Source organism: Heptranchias perlo, chromosome 6 (assembly GCF_035084215.1).
Source record: "Heptranchias perlo isolate sHepPer1 chromosome 6, sHepPer1.hap1, whole genome shotgun sequence".
Lineage (NCBI taxonomy): Eukaryota > Metazoa > Chordata > Chondrichthyes > Hexanchiformes > Hexanchidae > Heptranchias > Heptranchias perlo.
The window spans coordinates 44,934,454-44,951,154 of NC_090330.1; the positions used below are offsets into that span (position 1 = coordinate 44,934,454).

General features: G+C 46.0%; 1 protein-coding gene across 1 annotated transcript in view; it reads right to left on the bottom strand.

The window, feature by feature from the left end:
* Positions 1-16,701, bottom strand: part of LOC137323181 (interleukin-1 receptor type 1-like) — a 105,893-nt gene that overhangs the window by 21,513 nt on the left and 67,679 nt on the right. The window contains exon 12 of the mRNA XM_067986690.1: positions 4,447-4,514. Within this exon, the coding sequence (XP_067842791.1) occupies positions 4,447-4,514 (68 nt within the window). The remainder of the gene's footprint in view (positions 1-4,446; positions 4,515-16,701) is intronic.

Genomic DNA, 16,701 nt, shown 5'->3' on the forward strand with positions numbered 1-16,701 from the left:
CAGAGGCCTGGACTAAAATCCAGAGTCATGAACTCAAATCCCGCCACAGCAGCTGGTGAATTTAAAAATTCAATTAATTAAATAAAAAATCTGGAATTAAAATACTAGTATCAGTAATGATGGCCATGAAACTACCGGATTGTTGTAAAAACCCATCTGGTTCACTAATGTCCTTTAGAGAAGGAAACCTGCCGTCCTTACCCGGTCTGGCCTATATGTGCCTCCAGACCCACAGCAATGTGGTTGATTCTTAATTGCCCTCTGAAATGGCCGAGCAAGCCACTCAGTTGTAAAATCTCGCTACGAAAAGTCATAATAAGAATAAAACCGGACGGACCACCCGGCATCGGACCACTAGGCACCGGACACGACAAAGGCAAAACACCAAGCCCAGTCGACCCTGCAAGGTCCTCCTTACTAACATCTGGGGACTTGTGCCAAAATTGGGAGAGCTGTCCCACAGACTAGTCAAGCAACAGCCTGACATAGCCATACTCACAGAATCATATCTTTCAGCCAACGTCCCAGACTCTTCCATCACCATCCCTGGGTATGTCCTGTCCCACCGGCAGGACAGACCCACCAGAGGTGGCGGTACAGTGAAATACAGTCAGGAGGGAGTGGCCCTGGGAGTCCTCAACATTGACTCTGGACCCCATGAAATCTCGTGGCATCAGGTCAAACATGGGCAAGGAAACCTCCTGCTGATTACCACCTACCATCCTCCCTCAGCTGACGAATCAGTCCTCCTCCATGTTGAACACCTCTTGGAGGAAGCACTGAGGGTAGCAAGGGCACAGAATGTACTCTGGGTGGGGGACTTCAATGTCCATCACCAAGAGTGGCTCGGTAGCACCACTACTGACCAAGCTGGCCGAGTCCTGAAGGACATAGCTGCTAGACTGGGCCTGCGGCAGGTGGTGAGCGAACCAACACGAGGGAAAAACTTACTTGACCTCGTCCCTCACCAATCTACCTGTCGCAAATGCATCTGTCCATGACAGTATTGGTAGGAGTGACCACCGCACAGTCCTCGTGGAGATGAAGTCCCGTCTTCGCACTGAGGACACCATCCAACGTGCTAAATGGGATAGATTCAGAATGGATCTAGCAGCTCAAAACTGGGCATCCATGAGGCGCTGTGGGCCAGCAGCAGCAGAATTGTATTCCAGCACAATCTGTAACCTCATGGCCCAGCATATTCCTCACTCTACCATTACCAACAAGCCAGGGGATCAACCCTGGTTCAATGAGGAGTGTAGAAGAGCATGCCAGGAGCAGCACCAGGCGTACCTAAAAAATGAGGTGCCAAACTGGTGAAGCTTCAACTCAGGACTACATGCATGCTAAACAGCAAAAGCAACATGCTATAGACAGAGCTAAGCGATTCCACAACCAACGGATTAGATCAAAGCTTTGCTGTCCTGCCACATCCAGTCGTGAATGGTGGTGGACAATTAAACAACGAACGGGAGGAGGAGGCTCTGCAAACATCCCCATCCTCAATGATGGCGGAGTCCAGCATGTGAGTGCAAAAGACACGGCTGAAGCGTTTGCAACCATCTTCAGCCAGAAGTGCCGAGTGGATGATCCATCTCAGCCTCCTCCAAATATCCCCACCATCATGGAAGCCAGTCTTCAGCCAATTCGATTCACTCCACGTGATATCAAGAAGCGGCTGAGTGCACTGGATACAGCAAAGGCTATGGGCCCCGACAACATCCCAACTGTCGTGCTGAAGACTTGTGCTCCAGAACTAGCTGCGCCTCTAGCCAAGCTGTTCCAGTACAGCTACAACACTGGCATCTACCCGACAATGTGGAAAATTGCCCAGGTATGTCCTGTCCACAAAAAGCAGGACAAATCCAATCCGGCCAATTACCGCCCCATCAGTCTACTCTCGATCATCAGTAAAGTGATGGAAGGTGTCGTCGACAGTGCTATCAAGCGGCACTTACTCACCAATAACCTGCTCACCGATGCTCAGTTTGGGTTCCGCCAGGACCACTCGGCTCCAGACCTCATTACAGCCTTGGTCCAAACATGGACAAAAGAGCTGAATTCCAGAGGTGAGGTGAGAGTGACTCCTCGAGACATCAAGGCAGCATTTGACCGAGTGTGGCACCAAGGAGCCCTAGTAAAATTGAAGTCAATGGGAATCAGGGGGAAAACTCTCCAATGGCTGGAGTCATACCTAGCACAAAGGAAGATGGTAGTGGTTGTTGGAGGCCAATCATCTCAGCCCCAGGACACTGCTGCAGGAGTTCCTCAGGGCAGTGTGCTAGGCCCAACCATCTTCAGCTGCTTCATCAATGACCTTCCCTCCATCATAAGGTCAGAAATGGGGATGTTCGCTGATGACTGCACAGTGTTCAGTTCCATCCGCAACCCCTCAAGTAATGAAGCAGTCCGAGCCCGCATGCAGCAAGACCTGGACAACATCCAGGCTTGGGCTCATAAGTGGCAAGTAACATTCGCGCCAGATAAGTGCCAGGCAATGACCATCTCCAACAAGAGAGAGTCTAACCACCTCCCCTTGACATTCAACGGCATTACCATCGCCGAATCCCCCACCATCAACATCCTGGGGGTCACCATTGACCAGAAACTTAACTGGACCAGCCATATAAATACTGTGGCTACGAGAGCAGGTCAGAGGCTGGGTATTCTGCGGTGGGTGACTCACCTCCTGACTCCACAAAGCCTTTCCACCATCTACAAGGCACAAGTCAGGAGTGTGATGGAATACTCTCCACTTTCCTGGATGAGTGCAGCTCCAAAAACACTCAAGAAGCTCGACACCATCCAAGATAAAGCAGCCCGCTTGATTGGCACCCCATCCACCACCCTAATCATTCACTCCCTTCACCACCGGTGCACATTGGCTGCAGTGTGTACCATCCACATGATGCACTGCAGCAACTCGCCAAGGCTTCTTCGACAGCACCTCCCAAACCCGCGACCTCTACCACCGAGAAGGACAAGAGCAGCAGGCACATGGGAACAACACCACCTGCACGTTCCCCTCCAAGTCACACACCATCCCGACTTGGAAATATATCGCCGTTCCTTCATTGTCGCTGGGTCAAAATCCTGGAACTCCCTTCCTAACAGCACTGTGGGAGAACTGTCACCACACGGACTGCAGCGGTTCAAGAAGGTGGCTCACCACCACCTTCTCAAGGGCAATTAGGGATGGGCAATAAATGCTGGCCTCGCCAGCGATGCCCACATCCCGTGAACGAATAATAAAAAAAAAAGTGGCCATTGAGACAGAGACTGGAATATCATTTAAAAGGAATGGGATGAGTATTTGAAAGGGAGGACTATAAAAGGATCTGGGGTAGTTGGGTTACAGAAGAGAGCACCAGCACCGGCACACACGCAGGGCAGATTGGCTTCCTCCTGTGCTGTAATTTCTATCATTCTATGAAAACTCATCCCTTTATTGAGTCCAGTCGAGGGAGTGGTTTAAAAATGTTGGTGCTGACCTGAGTTTAGGACGATGTGCCCTGTGAGATGTTGGTTCAGGTGGGTCTGTGCTGGCCAGTTTTGCTATGTGAGGTTTAAGCACAGATCAGCCTTGCCTGTGGCTCCCAGTTCAAAGTAGTCACCTTTGCATAGAACCTGAGTCCAAGGAAAAAAGTGGCATTGACTGGGGAGCCTCATCGCACCTTGTGGAACGCAGAGGGATTCTGGCTGTAGTTACAGGGCGAATATCAGTGGCTTATAGGATTACTACTAACTACACCTATTGGAGCATTACACCTATTACTACCAGTTACATATACACTATCAATGAGTTATTGTATTATTGTTGGTTATGAAGGGAATCTGAGTGTTACCAGTATTACTATTAGTTATCGGTGCAATTGCAGTGAGTTACTATTAGTTACTGGTGAAATCAAATTCTTCCCACCTGCAAATCCCTCCCCCACCTTCAATTTCCCATTTTCCTTCTTTGCTTGCTCGTAGGTGGCCTTCTGGTTCTTGGAACTTCTTGCACAACAACTGCTGGCACAAAACCACAAACAAAGATACTGAACTACACGGACCCAACCTTTATAAGGTAAATGCTATAACAGTTGCAGGCGTCACATGATCAGACGTCACATGAGAAAAACTCAAGAAATACATCCAACCAAAGTTGGCAACGCGACCAACCAATCCGTGTCAGCATTTACCCTCTACACAAGAAAATAGACCTAATCAGATTTATCCACCCATGTCCTTTACGCCCTTTCCTTCATTTTAATCCTTGTCAGTTTTAAAGTTCCTAAGTAAAATGGGGTTGAGTAGTAACAAACCACCTGGAAGCATGGTTGAGACCACATGATCTAGTTTTGCATCCTACACATGCCTTTCTAATTGTAAAATTGTTCTTTTATTCTAACAATATTAATGTCAAAGCAGTTTAATTTGAACTATTTCTTTTGTTCAATTTACCTGGTATAGCCACAATCTGGTTGATATGTGCAGCAAGGATGGTTAACAGTAAAGTTGCCATTGTATTTCTGCAGAAATTTGAAAAACAGTGTGTTAATCAGGAACTTCCAAACCTTGAAGTCTTTCTAAACCAAACTAAATATACAATAAATAATAATACAACTGATACTTGGTAAAACCACTACAGATTTTATTAACATAACTACAATTCAGTTTGTATAGATGACTAAATGTATTAATAACTTCTAAAAGTACACATGGGATACAAACAAATAATTTATTTTGCAATTGAGGAAAACTGGTAGCTAATGAGTAACAGACTCACAAATAACCGATGAAAGTATACCCCACTTGTGGGAAAAAAATGACTATTCTATTGTTTCTACTTTTGGATATTCTGCTGTACAACATGCATAACAATAATTCATCACTTCTCAAAATAAGTTTGATTTAATGTCTATTCTGATAGGAATTATAATAATCAGAGGATGCTTTGCCCTCTCCTGTCTTCTGCACTGCTTGCCACTTCTCTCCAGATTTGTATTGAAGCTATTATGTTAAAACATTTCTCTAAGGAATAAGTTCTCTTGTTGAGTAATTGCAGTCCTGAAAAGGAGTCGCTCTTTGGTATGTATTTTTCTGATATCATGTTTCAGTACTGTGTAATTTTAGTGATTTGTGAACATGGACCCCATAATCTGTTTGGATTTCCACTGTTCCTAGCTTATCACCATTTATAAAATACTCAGATCTATCCTTTTTTGGTCCAAAATGGATGACCTCACTTACCTGCATTGAAATCCACCTGCCACTGATTTGCCCACTCACTTAGTCTATCAATGTCTCTTTTTAATTTTATGCTCCAGTTTACATTAGTTATTATGCCACCTACCTTTGTGTCCTCGGCAAACTTGGATATATGGCTCTCTATTATGTTATCTAAGTTACTAATCAATGTAGTGAATATTTGAGCCCCAGCACAGACCCTTGTGGGATACCACGAGTCATTTCCTTCCAATTCGAGTACATACCCATTATCCTTATTCTCTGTCTTCTACTGCCTAACCAATCTCCTAACCAAGTCAATAATTTGCCTTCAATTCCATGAGCTTTAATTTTATCTAACAGTCTCTTAGGTGGAACCTTATCAAATGCCTTCGAGAAGTCCATATAAAAAACAGCAAAATATATTCCCCCACTGTCTACCTCTTTAATTACTTCCTCTAAAAATTCATTAGGTTCATTAGACATGACCTACCCATTACAAATCCATGTTGGCTCTCAAATCAGCTCAAATTCCTCTAAGTTCTCAGTCACTTTGTCCTTATGGATTCCAATAACTCCCCAACAACAAATGTTAGATGAACAGGTCTATGATTTCCTGGTTTCTCTCTCTCTCTCACCTTTCTTTAAAAATGGAGTTACATTTGCAATTTTCCAATCTAAAGCGACAGTACCTGAATCGAGAGAGCTTTCAAAGATTATGTTTAAAGCATCTGCAATTTCCTCACCAATTCCTTTAAAACCCTGGAGTGGAAACCATCAGGTCCTTGAGTTTTGTTAATCTTTGAGTTTTGTTAATCTTTAATGCCATTATTTTTTCTAGTTTAATTTAACTTTAGTAAGTTCCAGTCCTTGATTCATTATTAGTTTCCCTGGAACGTCAGGTATATTATCCTCTTATTCTATTGTAAGGAGTCTTACAACACCAGGTTATAGTCTAACAGTTTTATTTGAAATTTCAAATAAAGCTGTTGGACTATAACCTGGTGTTGTGTGACTCCTTACATTTGTCCACCCCAGTCCATCACCGGCATCTCCACATCATTATTCGATTGTGAGAACGGACACAGAGTAATTATTCAACAAGTCTGCCATTACCTTATTTTCATTTGCAATATGACCTGCAACTCTTTTTAGAGGACTCACATTAACCTTGACTACTCTTTTCCTTCCAATATAATTGTAAAACCTTTTGTGTTCATCTTGATATCCCTTGCATGTTTCTTTTCATATTCCCTTTTTGCAGCTCTTACTATCTTTTTTGTCTTCCTCTGCTGTACTTTATATCTCTCCCAGCCCCCTGGATCTACACTATTCTTTGCACTTGTAGATGCTCTTTCCTTCAGTTTTATGTTATCTCTCACCTCTTTTGTCGACCATGGCTGTTTTATTTGGTAAGTACAGCTCTTGCCCCTTATGGGTATATACTGGTCCTGTATGAAGCTAAATTCTTTTTTGAACACCTCCCAGTGTTCATCTGTAGTTTTACCCGATAACAGCTTTAACCAATTTGCTGTTATAAGAATTACAATTTCTAGACCAAATCATAATTATGTATCGCATCCTGCAAAGCATCAGACATTTAGCGAAAAAGCGAAGTGCAGACCTTGCGTCTATGAGAAAACAAAGGGAGCCAACATTCCACAGGAAATGATATGTCTGACATCAGGCAAAGTGTGGAGATGACGGTGATGGACTGGGGTTGACAATTGTAAACAATTTTACAACACCAAGTTATAGTCCAACGATTTTATTTGAAATCTACAAGCTTTCGGAGGCTTCCTCCTTCCTCAGGTAAATGTCAGGAACTCCTCGAAGCCGACGCATTTATAAATCACAGAACAATACATGGTGATTACAGACAGCCTTTGCAACTGCCCGTTGCCAAGGCAATCACCGTGTTCAGACAGAGAGGTGTTACCGACAGAACCCCCGAATATATATTCAACAAAAAAAACAAACAGGAAAAAAAAACACAGAGAGAGAGGCAGAAACATCCGGAAGGCAGAGAAAGCCAGCAAATGACCCGTTATATTAAAAACAGATAGCTTTTGTTCGCTGGTGGGCTTACGTGTAGCGTGACATGAACCCAAGATCCCGGTTGAGGCCGTCCTCATGGGTGCGGAACTTGGCTATCAATTTCTGCTCGACGATTTTGCGTTGTCGTGTGTCTCGAAGGCCGCCTTGGAGTATGCTTACCCGAAGGTCGGTGGCTGAATGTCCCTGACTGCTGAAGTGTTCCCCGACTGGGAGGGACCTCCTGTCTGGCGATTGTTGTGCGGTGTCCGTTCATCCGTTGTCGCAGTGTCTGCATGGTCTCGCCAATGTACCATGCTCTGGGGCATCCTTTCCTACGACGTATGAGGTAGACAACGTTGGCCGAGTCACAGGAGTATGAACCATGCACCTGGTGGGTGGTGTCCTCTCGTGTGATGGTGGTATCTGTGTCGATGATCTGGCATGTCTTGCAGAGGTTACCGTGGCAGGGTTGTGTGGTGTCGTGGACGCTGTTCTCCTGAAAGCTGGGTAATTTGCTGCGAACGATAGTCTGTTTGAGGTTGGGTGGCTGTTTAAAGGCGAGTAGTGGAGGTGTGGGGATGGCCATAGCGAGGTGTTCGTCGTCATTGATGACATGTTGAAGGCTGCGGAGAACATGGCGTAGTTTCTCCGCTCCGGGGAAGTACTGGCCGACGAAGGGTACTCTGTTGGTTGCGTCCCGTGTTAGTCTTCTGAGGAGGTCTATGCGATTTTTCGCTGTGGCCCGTCGGAACTGTCGATCGATGAGTCGAGCGTCATATCCCGTTCTTACCAGGGCGTCTTTCAGAGTCTGTAGGTGTCCATCGCGTTCCTCCTCGTCTGAGCAGACCCTGTGTATTCACAGGGCCTGTCCATAGGGGATGGCCTCTTTGACGTGGTTAGGGTGGAAGCTGGAAAAGTGGAGCATCGTGAGGTTGTCCATGGGCTTGCGGTAGAGTGAGGTGCTGAGGTGCCCGTCTTTGATGGAGATTCGTGTGTCCAAGAAAGAAACTGATTCTGAGGAGTAGTCCATGGTGAGCTTGACGGTGGGATGGAACTTGTTGATGTTATCGTGTAGTCTCTTTAGTGATTCTTCGCCGTGGGTCCATAGAAAGAAAATGTCGTCGATGTATCTGGTGTATAGCGTTGGTTGGAGGTCCTGTGCAGTGAAGAAGTCCTGCTCGAACTTGTGCATGAAAATGTTGGCGTATTGGGGTGAAAATTTGGTCCCCATGGCTGTTCCGTGTGTTTGGGTAAAGAACTGGTTATCGAAGGTGAAGACATTGTGATCCAGGATGAAGCGGATGAGTTGTAGGATGGCGTCTGGACTATAACTTAGTGCTGGACTATAACTTGGCGTTGGACTATAACTTGGCGTTGTAAAATGGTTTACAATTGTCAACCCCAGTCCATCACCGGCATCTCCACATCATGGCTACCATCTACACCACAAACTGCCGGCTCACAGTGGAAAGGATATCCAAGAAGATCGCGCATATAGACACAGACATCAAGTTTTTACAGAGCTGCAAGAAAGCAGACAAGATCCCGAAAGGACTCCAGATCACGAACCCACTCAGGTCCACATACAACTCGGATTACGCTGAGAGACTCTGCCGTCGTACCTCTCGCACACTCCGCAACCATCTCGTACACCAACTCTACAGCAGACGCCGCAACCTCGAAACCAAGATAGAGTCCATACTCTCAACCTGTACTCAGGACACAGCAGACCAGCTACGAGATACCGCCAAACAAACCAGGCAACAAAACTACGCTGCCTACATGAAAACCAAGAGCAGGAAGCTTGAGAAACTCGGCATCACCACCAGCATCGACCAAGCTTCCCCTGGTACCACGGTTGCAACCACAGGGAAGTCTATCGTCAATTTGTCCGACCACACCCTTTAACCAGACGAAATCGAAGTTCTAAGCCGAGGGCTCAATTTCTGCCCCACGACCAAAATGGACCCCGTTAGTCTCGCGGCGGACACAGAGGAATTCATCAGGAGAATGAGGCTCCGGGAATTCTACCACAAACCCCAAGATTTCAACAGCGAACCCAATGAGACAATCAATGATCCGGAACTGCAGACAGAGGGATCTGCGGTACAGCAACCGAAGAGGAAAGAGTCAAACTGGACTCTTCCGGTGGGTCGCTGCCCTCAGCTTGACATGTATGCCCAAGCTGTCAGGAAATGCGTCAATGCCAGATTCATCAGGCGCACTCAGAAGACAGTCCAGAATGTCACCCGAGCACAACGCAACGCCATCAACGCTCTCAAGACCAACCGCAACATCATCATCAATCCAGCGGACAAAGGAGGAGCCATCGTCATACAGAACAGAACGGACTATTGCAAAGAAGCATACCGACAACTGGACAACCAGGAACACTACAGACGGTTACCCGCAGATCCGACCAAAGAACACACCCACCAGCTCAACAAACTGATCAAGACCTTCGATCCAGACCTTCAAAGCATCCTACGCACTCTCATCCCACGTACTCCCCGCGTGGGAGACTTCTACTGCCTCCCAAAGATACACAAAGCCAACACACCCGGACGTCCTATCGTATCAGGCAGCGGAACCCTGTGTGAGAACTTCTCTGGATACATCGAGGGCATCCTGAAACCCATCGTACAGGGAACCCCCAGCTTCTGTCGCGACACTACAGACTTCCTACAAAAACTCAGTACCCACGGACCAGTTGAACCAGGAACACTTCTCACCACGATGGACGTCTCGGCACTCTACACCAGTATTCCCCACGATGACGGCATCGCTGCGACAGCATCAATACTCAACACCAACAACAGCCAATCTCCAGACGCCATGCTACAACTCATCCGCTTCATCCTGCATCACAATGTCTTCACCTTCGATAACCAGTTCTTTACCCAAACACACGGAACAGCCATGGGGACCAAATTTTCACCCCAATACGCCAACATTTTCATGCACAAGTTCGAGCAGGACTTCTTCACTGCACAGGACCTCCAACCAACGCTATACACCAGATACATCGACGACATTTTCTTTCTATGGACCCACGGCGAAGAATCACTAAAGAGACTACACGATAACATCAACAAGTTCCATCCCACCGTCAAGCTCACCATGGACTACTCCTCAGAATCAGTTTCTTTCTTGGACACACGAATCTCCATCAAAGACGGGCACCTCAGCACCTCACTCTACCGCAAGCCCATGGACAACCTCACGATGCTCCACTTTTCCAGCTTCCACCCTAACCACGTCAAAGAGGCCATCCCCTATGGACAGGCCCTGCGAATACACAGGGTCTGCTCAGACGAGGAGGAACGCGATGGACACCTACAGACTCTGAAAGACGCCCTGGTAAGAACGGGATATGATGCTCGACTCATCGATCGACAGTTCCGACGGGCCACAGCGAAAAATCGCATGGACCTCCTCAGAAGACTAACACGGGACGCAACCAACAGAGTACCCTTCATCGTCCAGTACTTCCCCGGAGTGGAGAAACTACGCCATGTTCTCCGCAGCCTTCAACATGTCATCAATGACGACGAACACCTCACTATGGCCATCCCCACACCTCCACTACTCGCCTTTAAACAGCCACCCAACCTCAAACAGACTATCGTTCGCAGCAAATTACCCAGCTTTCAGGAGAACAGCGTCCACGACACCACACAACCCTGTCACGGTAACCTCTGCAAGACATGCCAGATCATCGACACAGATACCACCATCACACGAGAGGACATCACCCACCAGGTGCATGGTACATACTCCTGTGACTCGGCCAACGTTGCAGGAAAGGATGCCCCAGAGCATGGTACATTGGCGAGACCATGCAGACACTGCGACAACGGATGAACGGACACCGCACAACAATCGCCAGACAGGAGGGTTCCCTCCCAGTCGGCGAACACTTCAGCAGTCAGGGACATTCAGCCACCGACCTTCGGGTAAGCATACTCCAAGGCGGCCTTCGAGACACACGACAACGCAAAATCGTCGAGCAGAAATTGATAGCCAAGTTCCGCACCCATGAGGACGGCCTCAACCGGGATCTTGGGTTCATGTCACGCTACACGTAAGCCCACCAGCGAACAAAAGCTATCTGTTTTTAATATAACGGGTCATTTGCTGGCTTTCTCTGCCTTCCGGATGTTTCTGCCTCTCTCTCTGTTTTTTTTTCCTGTTTGTTTTTTTTGTTGAATATATATTCGGGGGTTCTGTAGGTAACACCTCTCTGTCTGAACACGGTGATTGCCTTGGCAACGGGCAGTTGCAAAGGCTGTCTGTAATCACCATGTATTGTTCTGTGATTTATGAATGCGTAGGCTTCGAGGAGTTCCTGACATTTACCTGAGGAAGGAGGAAGCCTCCGAAAGCTTGTAGATTTCAAATAAAATCGTTGGACTATAACTTGGTGTTGTAAAATTGTTTACAATCAGGCAAAGTGATTGAGAATATTGCAGAGACAGTAAATCTGTGAAACAGACACATTGAAGACCAATTGTCAGAAACAGATAACAAAATGTCCCATGGCATAATCATAGACTCAGGATCTGGACACAGACTAATCCTGTTATGTTAATTGCAGGAGCTTTGTTCAATTAATTAGGTAACCTTCATGATTGGCATATACAGGATGGGACATTTTAAACATCTGCAACCGAACAATCAAAATACACAGAATGACAAGGGCATGTCCCTCCTCCCATTAGATAGATGAAATGGACATCAGTTAATACCATAGAATGGATAAACATGTCTGGAACAATCGGCACCCTCAGGGGGAGATGTCCGGGACAGATGACATCATGGAGCTAATGTTGTTAAGCTACCAGAAGCAAATATGCTTCAGAAAGATATGTAAATTGTCCCACTACAGTTAGAAGCAGCTTCTGGGGACGGCGGAGGTCCATACACCCCATGAACCAGGCCTGAACAGCTTGAAACTTCCTAGGGACAGGTGATACCATCCTTGTTTATTTGACATAACTGTATTAGAATTTTGTTATATAAGAACTTGTTGTTTGGTATAACCACATTAGAACATTGTTTTTGTATCTGTAATAAAGCTTGCATGTTCGGTCACACTCGGGCCCAAAACATTGTGGAAGTTATTATTAAGGATTAACAACCCTTGGTAGCATTAATAATACCATATTTCCAACAGCTGTCATCAGTCTCTGTCTCGTCCCGTTAAAGTTAACCTTATCAAAATCTAAAATCTTAGTAACTGCGTTACGTTTCTCCTTTTCAAACCTAACGTTGAATTCGATCATATTATAATCACTGTTAGATAAATAACTAAATCTGGCTCATTACTTATTACTAAATCTAGTATGGCTTTCCCGCTTGTACTGATTATATATCTCATGGTCTCTTTTCCTGCACACTCTGTGAATTTCTTAACACCATAATAACTATTTTTAAAAATATATTCTTAAGCAGAGCTAAGTATTACACCCCTGATATATTACATTCCTCAGTGTGTCAGACAGCAATTCAATAGTATTGTTTTACCTGATAGAAAATATCCCAATACCATGGGACAAATATATACTGAAGGTTGCACATCAGCCCTGTGTACCCTACAAACTTTTATAAAATAAGAAAGTTACTCATTTAGAGAAACAATGCAACGCAGTTTGTTGACACAGCGAAACTGTACCATGGAGATGTTGGATACAGATTTGCACAATTTGCATTATAAGCTGATTCCATTCTGTTTACACAGCTCTGGGGTAGATTAACCGAGATAAAAATGCAGATTACATTAAAGAAAGAAAGACTGGCTAAGTTCACCAACAACTGTAAATTAACAAATGCTGTGTCGCAACATTCATATCCGTCACTTAACATGGGGTAAGCCTATGGCTGTCTGAGAGCAGACTGCCTTTGTTTATTTTTCATGAATATCATTTAACGAGGGACTGTAAACATACCGAAATCACTTCCACTTTGACATTTAGAACTGCATATCAAATAAAACATCAGCAACGGGTACAGTAGCATAGTGGTTATGTTACTGGACTAGTAATCCGGAGTCATGAGTTCAAATCCCACCACAGCAACTGGGGAATTTAAATTCAATTAATTAAATAAAATCTGGAATTTAAAAAAAACTAGTATTAGTAATGGTGGCCATGAAACTACCAGATTGTCGTAAAAACCCTTCTGGTTCACGAATGTCCTTTTGGGAAGGAAACCTGCCGTCCTTACCCAGTCTGGCCGATATGTGACTCCAGACCCACTGCAATGTGGTTGATTGCCCTCTGAAATGGCCTAGCAAGCCATTCAGTTCTAAAATCTCGCTAAAAAAAGTCATAATAAGAATAAAACAGGACGGACCACCAGACACGACAAAGGCAAACCAAGCCCAGTCGACCCTGCAAAGTCCTCCTCACTAACATCTGGGGACTTGTGCCAAGATTATGAGAGCTGTCCCGCAGACTAGTCAAGCAACAGCCTGACATGCTCATACTCACAGAATCATACCTTTCAGCCAACGTCCCAGACTCTTCCATCACCACCCCTGGGTCTGCCCTGCCGGTGGGACAGGACATACCCACCAGAGGTGGCGGTAGAGTGATACACAGTCAGGAGGGAGTGGCCCTGGGAGTCCTCAACATTGACTCTGGACCCCATGAAATCTCATGGCATCAGGTCAAACATGGGAAAGGAAACCTCCTGCTGATGACCACCCACCGCCCTCCCTCAGCTGATGAATCAGTCCTCTTCCATGTTAGGAAGCACTGAGGGTAGCAAGAGCACAGAATGTACTCTGGGTGAGGGACTTCAATGTCCATCACCAAGACTGGCTCGGTAGCACCACGACTAACCGAGCTGGCCGAGTCCTGAAGGACATAGCTGCCAGACTGGGCCTGCGGCAGGTGGTGAGCGAACCAACACGAGGGAAAAACCTACTTGACCTCGTCCTCACCAATCGACCTGTCGCAGATGCATCTGTCCATGACAGTATTGGTAGGAGTGATCACCGCACAGTCCTCGTGGAGACGAAGTCCCGTCTTCGCACTGAGGGCACTATCACTGTGCTAAATGGGATAGATTCAGAATAGATCCAGCAGCTCAAAACTGGGCATCCTTGAGGTGCTGTGGGCCATCAGCAGCAGCAGAATTGTATTCCAGCATAATCTGTAACCTCATGGCCCGGCATATTCCTCACTCTACCATTACCAACAAGCCAGAGGATCAACCCTGGTTCAATGAGGAGTGTAGAAGAGCATGTCAGGAGCAGCACCAGGCGTACTTAACAATGAGGTGCCAACCTGGTGAAGCTACAACTCAGGACTACATGCATGCTAAACAGCGGAAGCAACATGCTATAGACAGAGCTAAACGATTCCAAAACCAACCAAAGCTCTGCAGTCTTGCAACATCCAGTCGTGAATGGTGGTGGACAATTAAACAACTAACGGGAGGAGGAGGCTCTGTAAACATCCCCATCCTCAATGATGGCGGAGTCCAGCATATCAGTGCAAAAGACAAGGCTGAAGCGTTTGCAACCATCTTCAGCCAGAAGTGCCGAGTGGATGATCCATCTCGGTCTCCTCCCGATATCCCCACCATCACAGAAGCCAGTCTTCAGCCAATTCGATTCACTCCACGTGAAATCAAGAAACGGCTGAGTGCACTGAATATAACAAAGGCTGTAGTGCTGAAGACTAGTGCTCCAGAACTAGCTGCGCCTCTAGCCAAACTGTTCCAGTACAGCTACAACATGGCATCTACCTGACAATGTGGAAAATTGCCCAGGTGTGTTCTGTCCACAAAAAGCAGGACAAATCCAATCCGGCCAATTACTGCCCCATCAGTCTACTCTCAATCATCAGCAAAGTGATGGAAGGTGTCGTCGACAGTGCTATCAAGCAGCACTTACTCACCAATAACCTGCTCACCGATGCTCAGTTTGGGTTCCACCAGGACCACTCGGCTCCAGACCTCATTACAGCCTTGGTCCAAACATGGACAAAAGAGCTGAATTCCAGAGGTGAGGTGAGAGTGACTGCCCTTGACATCAAGGCAGCATTTGACCGAGTGTGGCACCAAGGAGCTCTAATAAAATGGGAATCAGGGGGAAAATTCTCCAGTGGCTGGAGTCATACCTAGTACAAAGGAAGATGGTAGTGGTTGTTGGAGGCCAATCATCTCAGTCCCAGGACATTGCTGCAGGCACATGGGAACAACACCACCTGCACGTTCCCCTCCAAGTCACACACCATCCCGACTTGGAAATATATCGCCGTTCCTTCATTGTCGGTGGGTCAAAATCCTGGAACTCCCTACCTAACAGCACTGTGGGAGAACCTTCACCATACGGACTGCAGCGGTTCAAGAAGGCGGCTCACCACCACCTTCTCAAGGGCAATTAGGGATGGGCAATAAATGCCGGCCTTGCCAGCGACGCCCACATCCCATGAACGAATAAAAAAAACTGCAATTTCTAAATTGAAATGACTTAATAGTGCCATGTCAATTAAGCATAGTAGAATTGATTTTATAGAATTCTAAAGCGACACATATAGATCAAAGACTACCTGGCACAGACAGAGTGACTCTGAGCAGCAGTTTTAGAGAACACAACAATAGTCAGTAATTTTAACCCATTTAGCAATAAAGGAGTACTGACACTGATGTTAATCAGTGATCAGTTAATCTGTTAATCTGTTATCAGTTAATCAGTTATCCTCCTCTTGGTCATTTGGAGGCTTGAGTCATATTGAAACAATTAGCCTTTGATTGACTGGAACAGTTTCCAAAACCCAGTTTTTCAACCAACTCAGGCACAGACCTCTGAAGGTTGCCATGGTTGTGCCACAGGTACAACCTGTTCAACATCTGGCATGATTTTCAAGGATTACAAACTTAACAGCAAATTGTTCTGTTTGTCATGTTATTCAGTTTAGCAATGTTTCATTTAAGTATTGCTTTACTGGATCAGACACTCTGGAAGGTGAAGGATTATCCTATTCCAAACATAAACTAGTTGGCATTGACAGAGCAGCAGTATCTGTGTTGATTTTGTTCATACTATATGAATGAGCTGAATGGTCGTTTTTTGTGGCTTATTTTCCTCATGTTCTTTTTTGCCATTTTGTACTGTATTTTGATCTAGTATCAAGCTACCCTCTTTGATAGTCCCTGCTTAGTTTGTAGCTGTATAGTTGCTACTTATAAATGTATCCCACAGGCTTCTTCTAGCACCAGGGAAAATCAGCACTGGAACCTCACAATCCACACTGGAACCTCACAGTCCACACTGGAACCTCACAGTCCACACTGGAACCTCACAGTCCACACTGGAACCTCACAATCCACACTGGAACCTCACAGTCCACACTGGAACCTCACAGTCCACACTGGAACCTCACAGTCCACACTGGAACCTCACAGTCCACACTGGAACCTCACAGTCCACACTGGAACCTC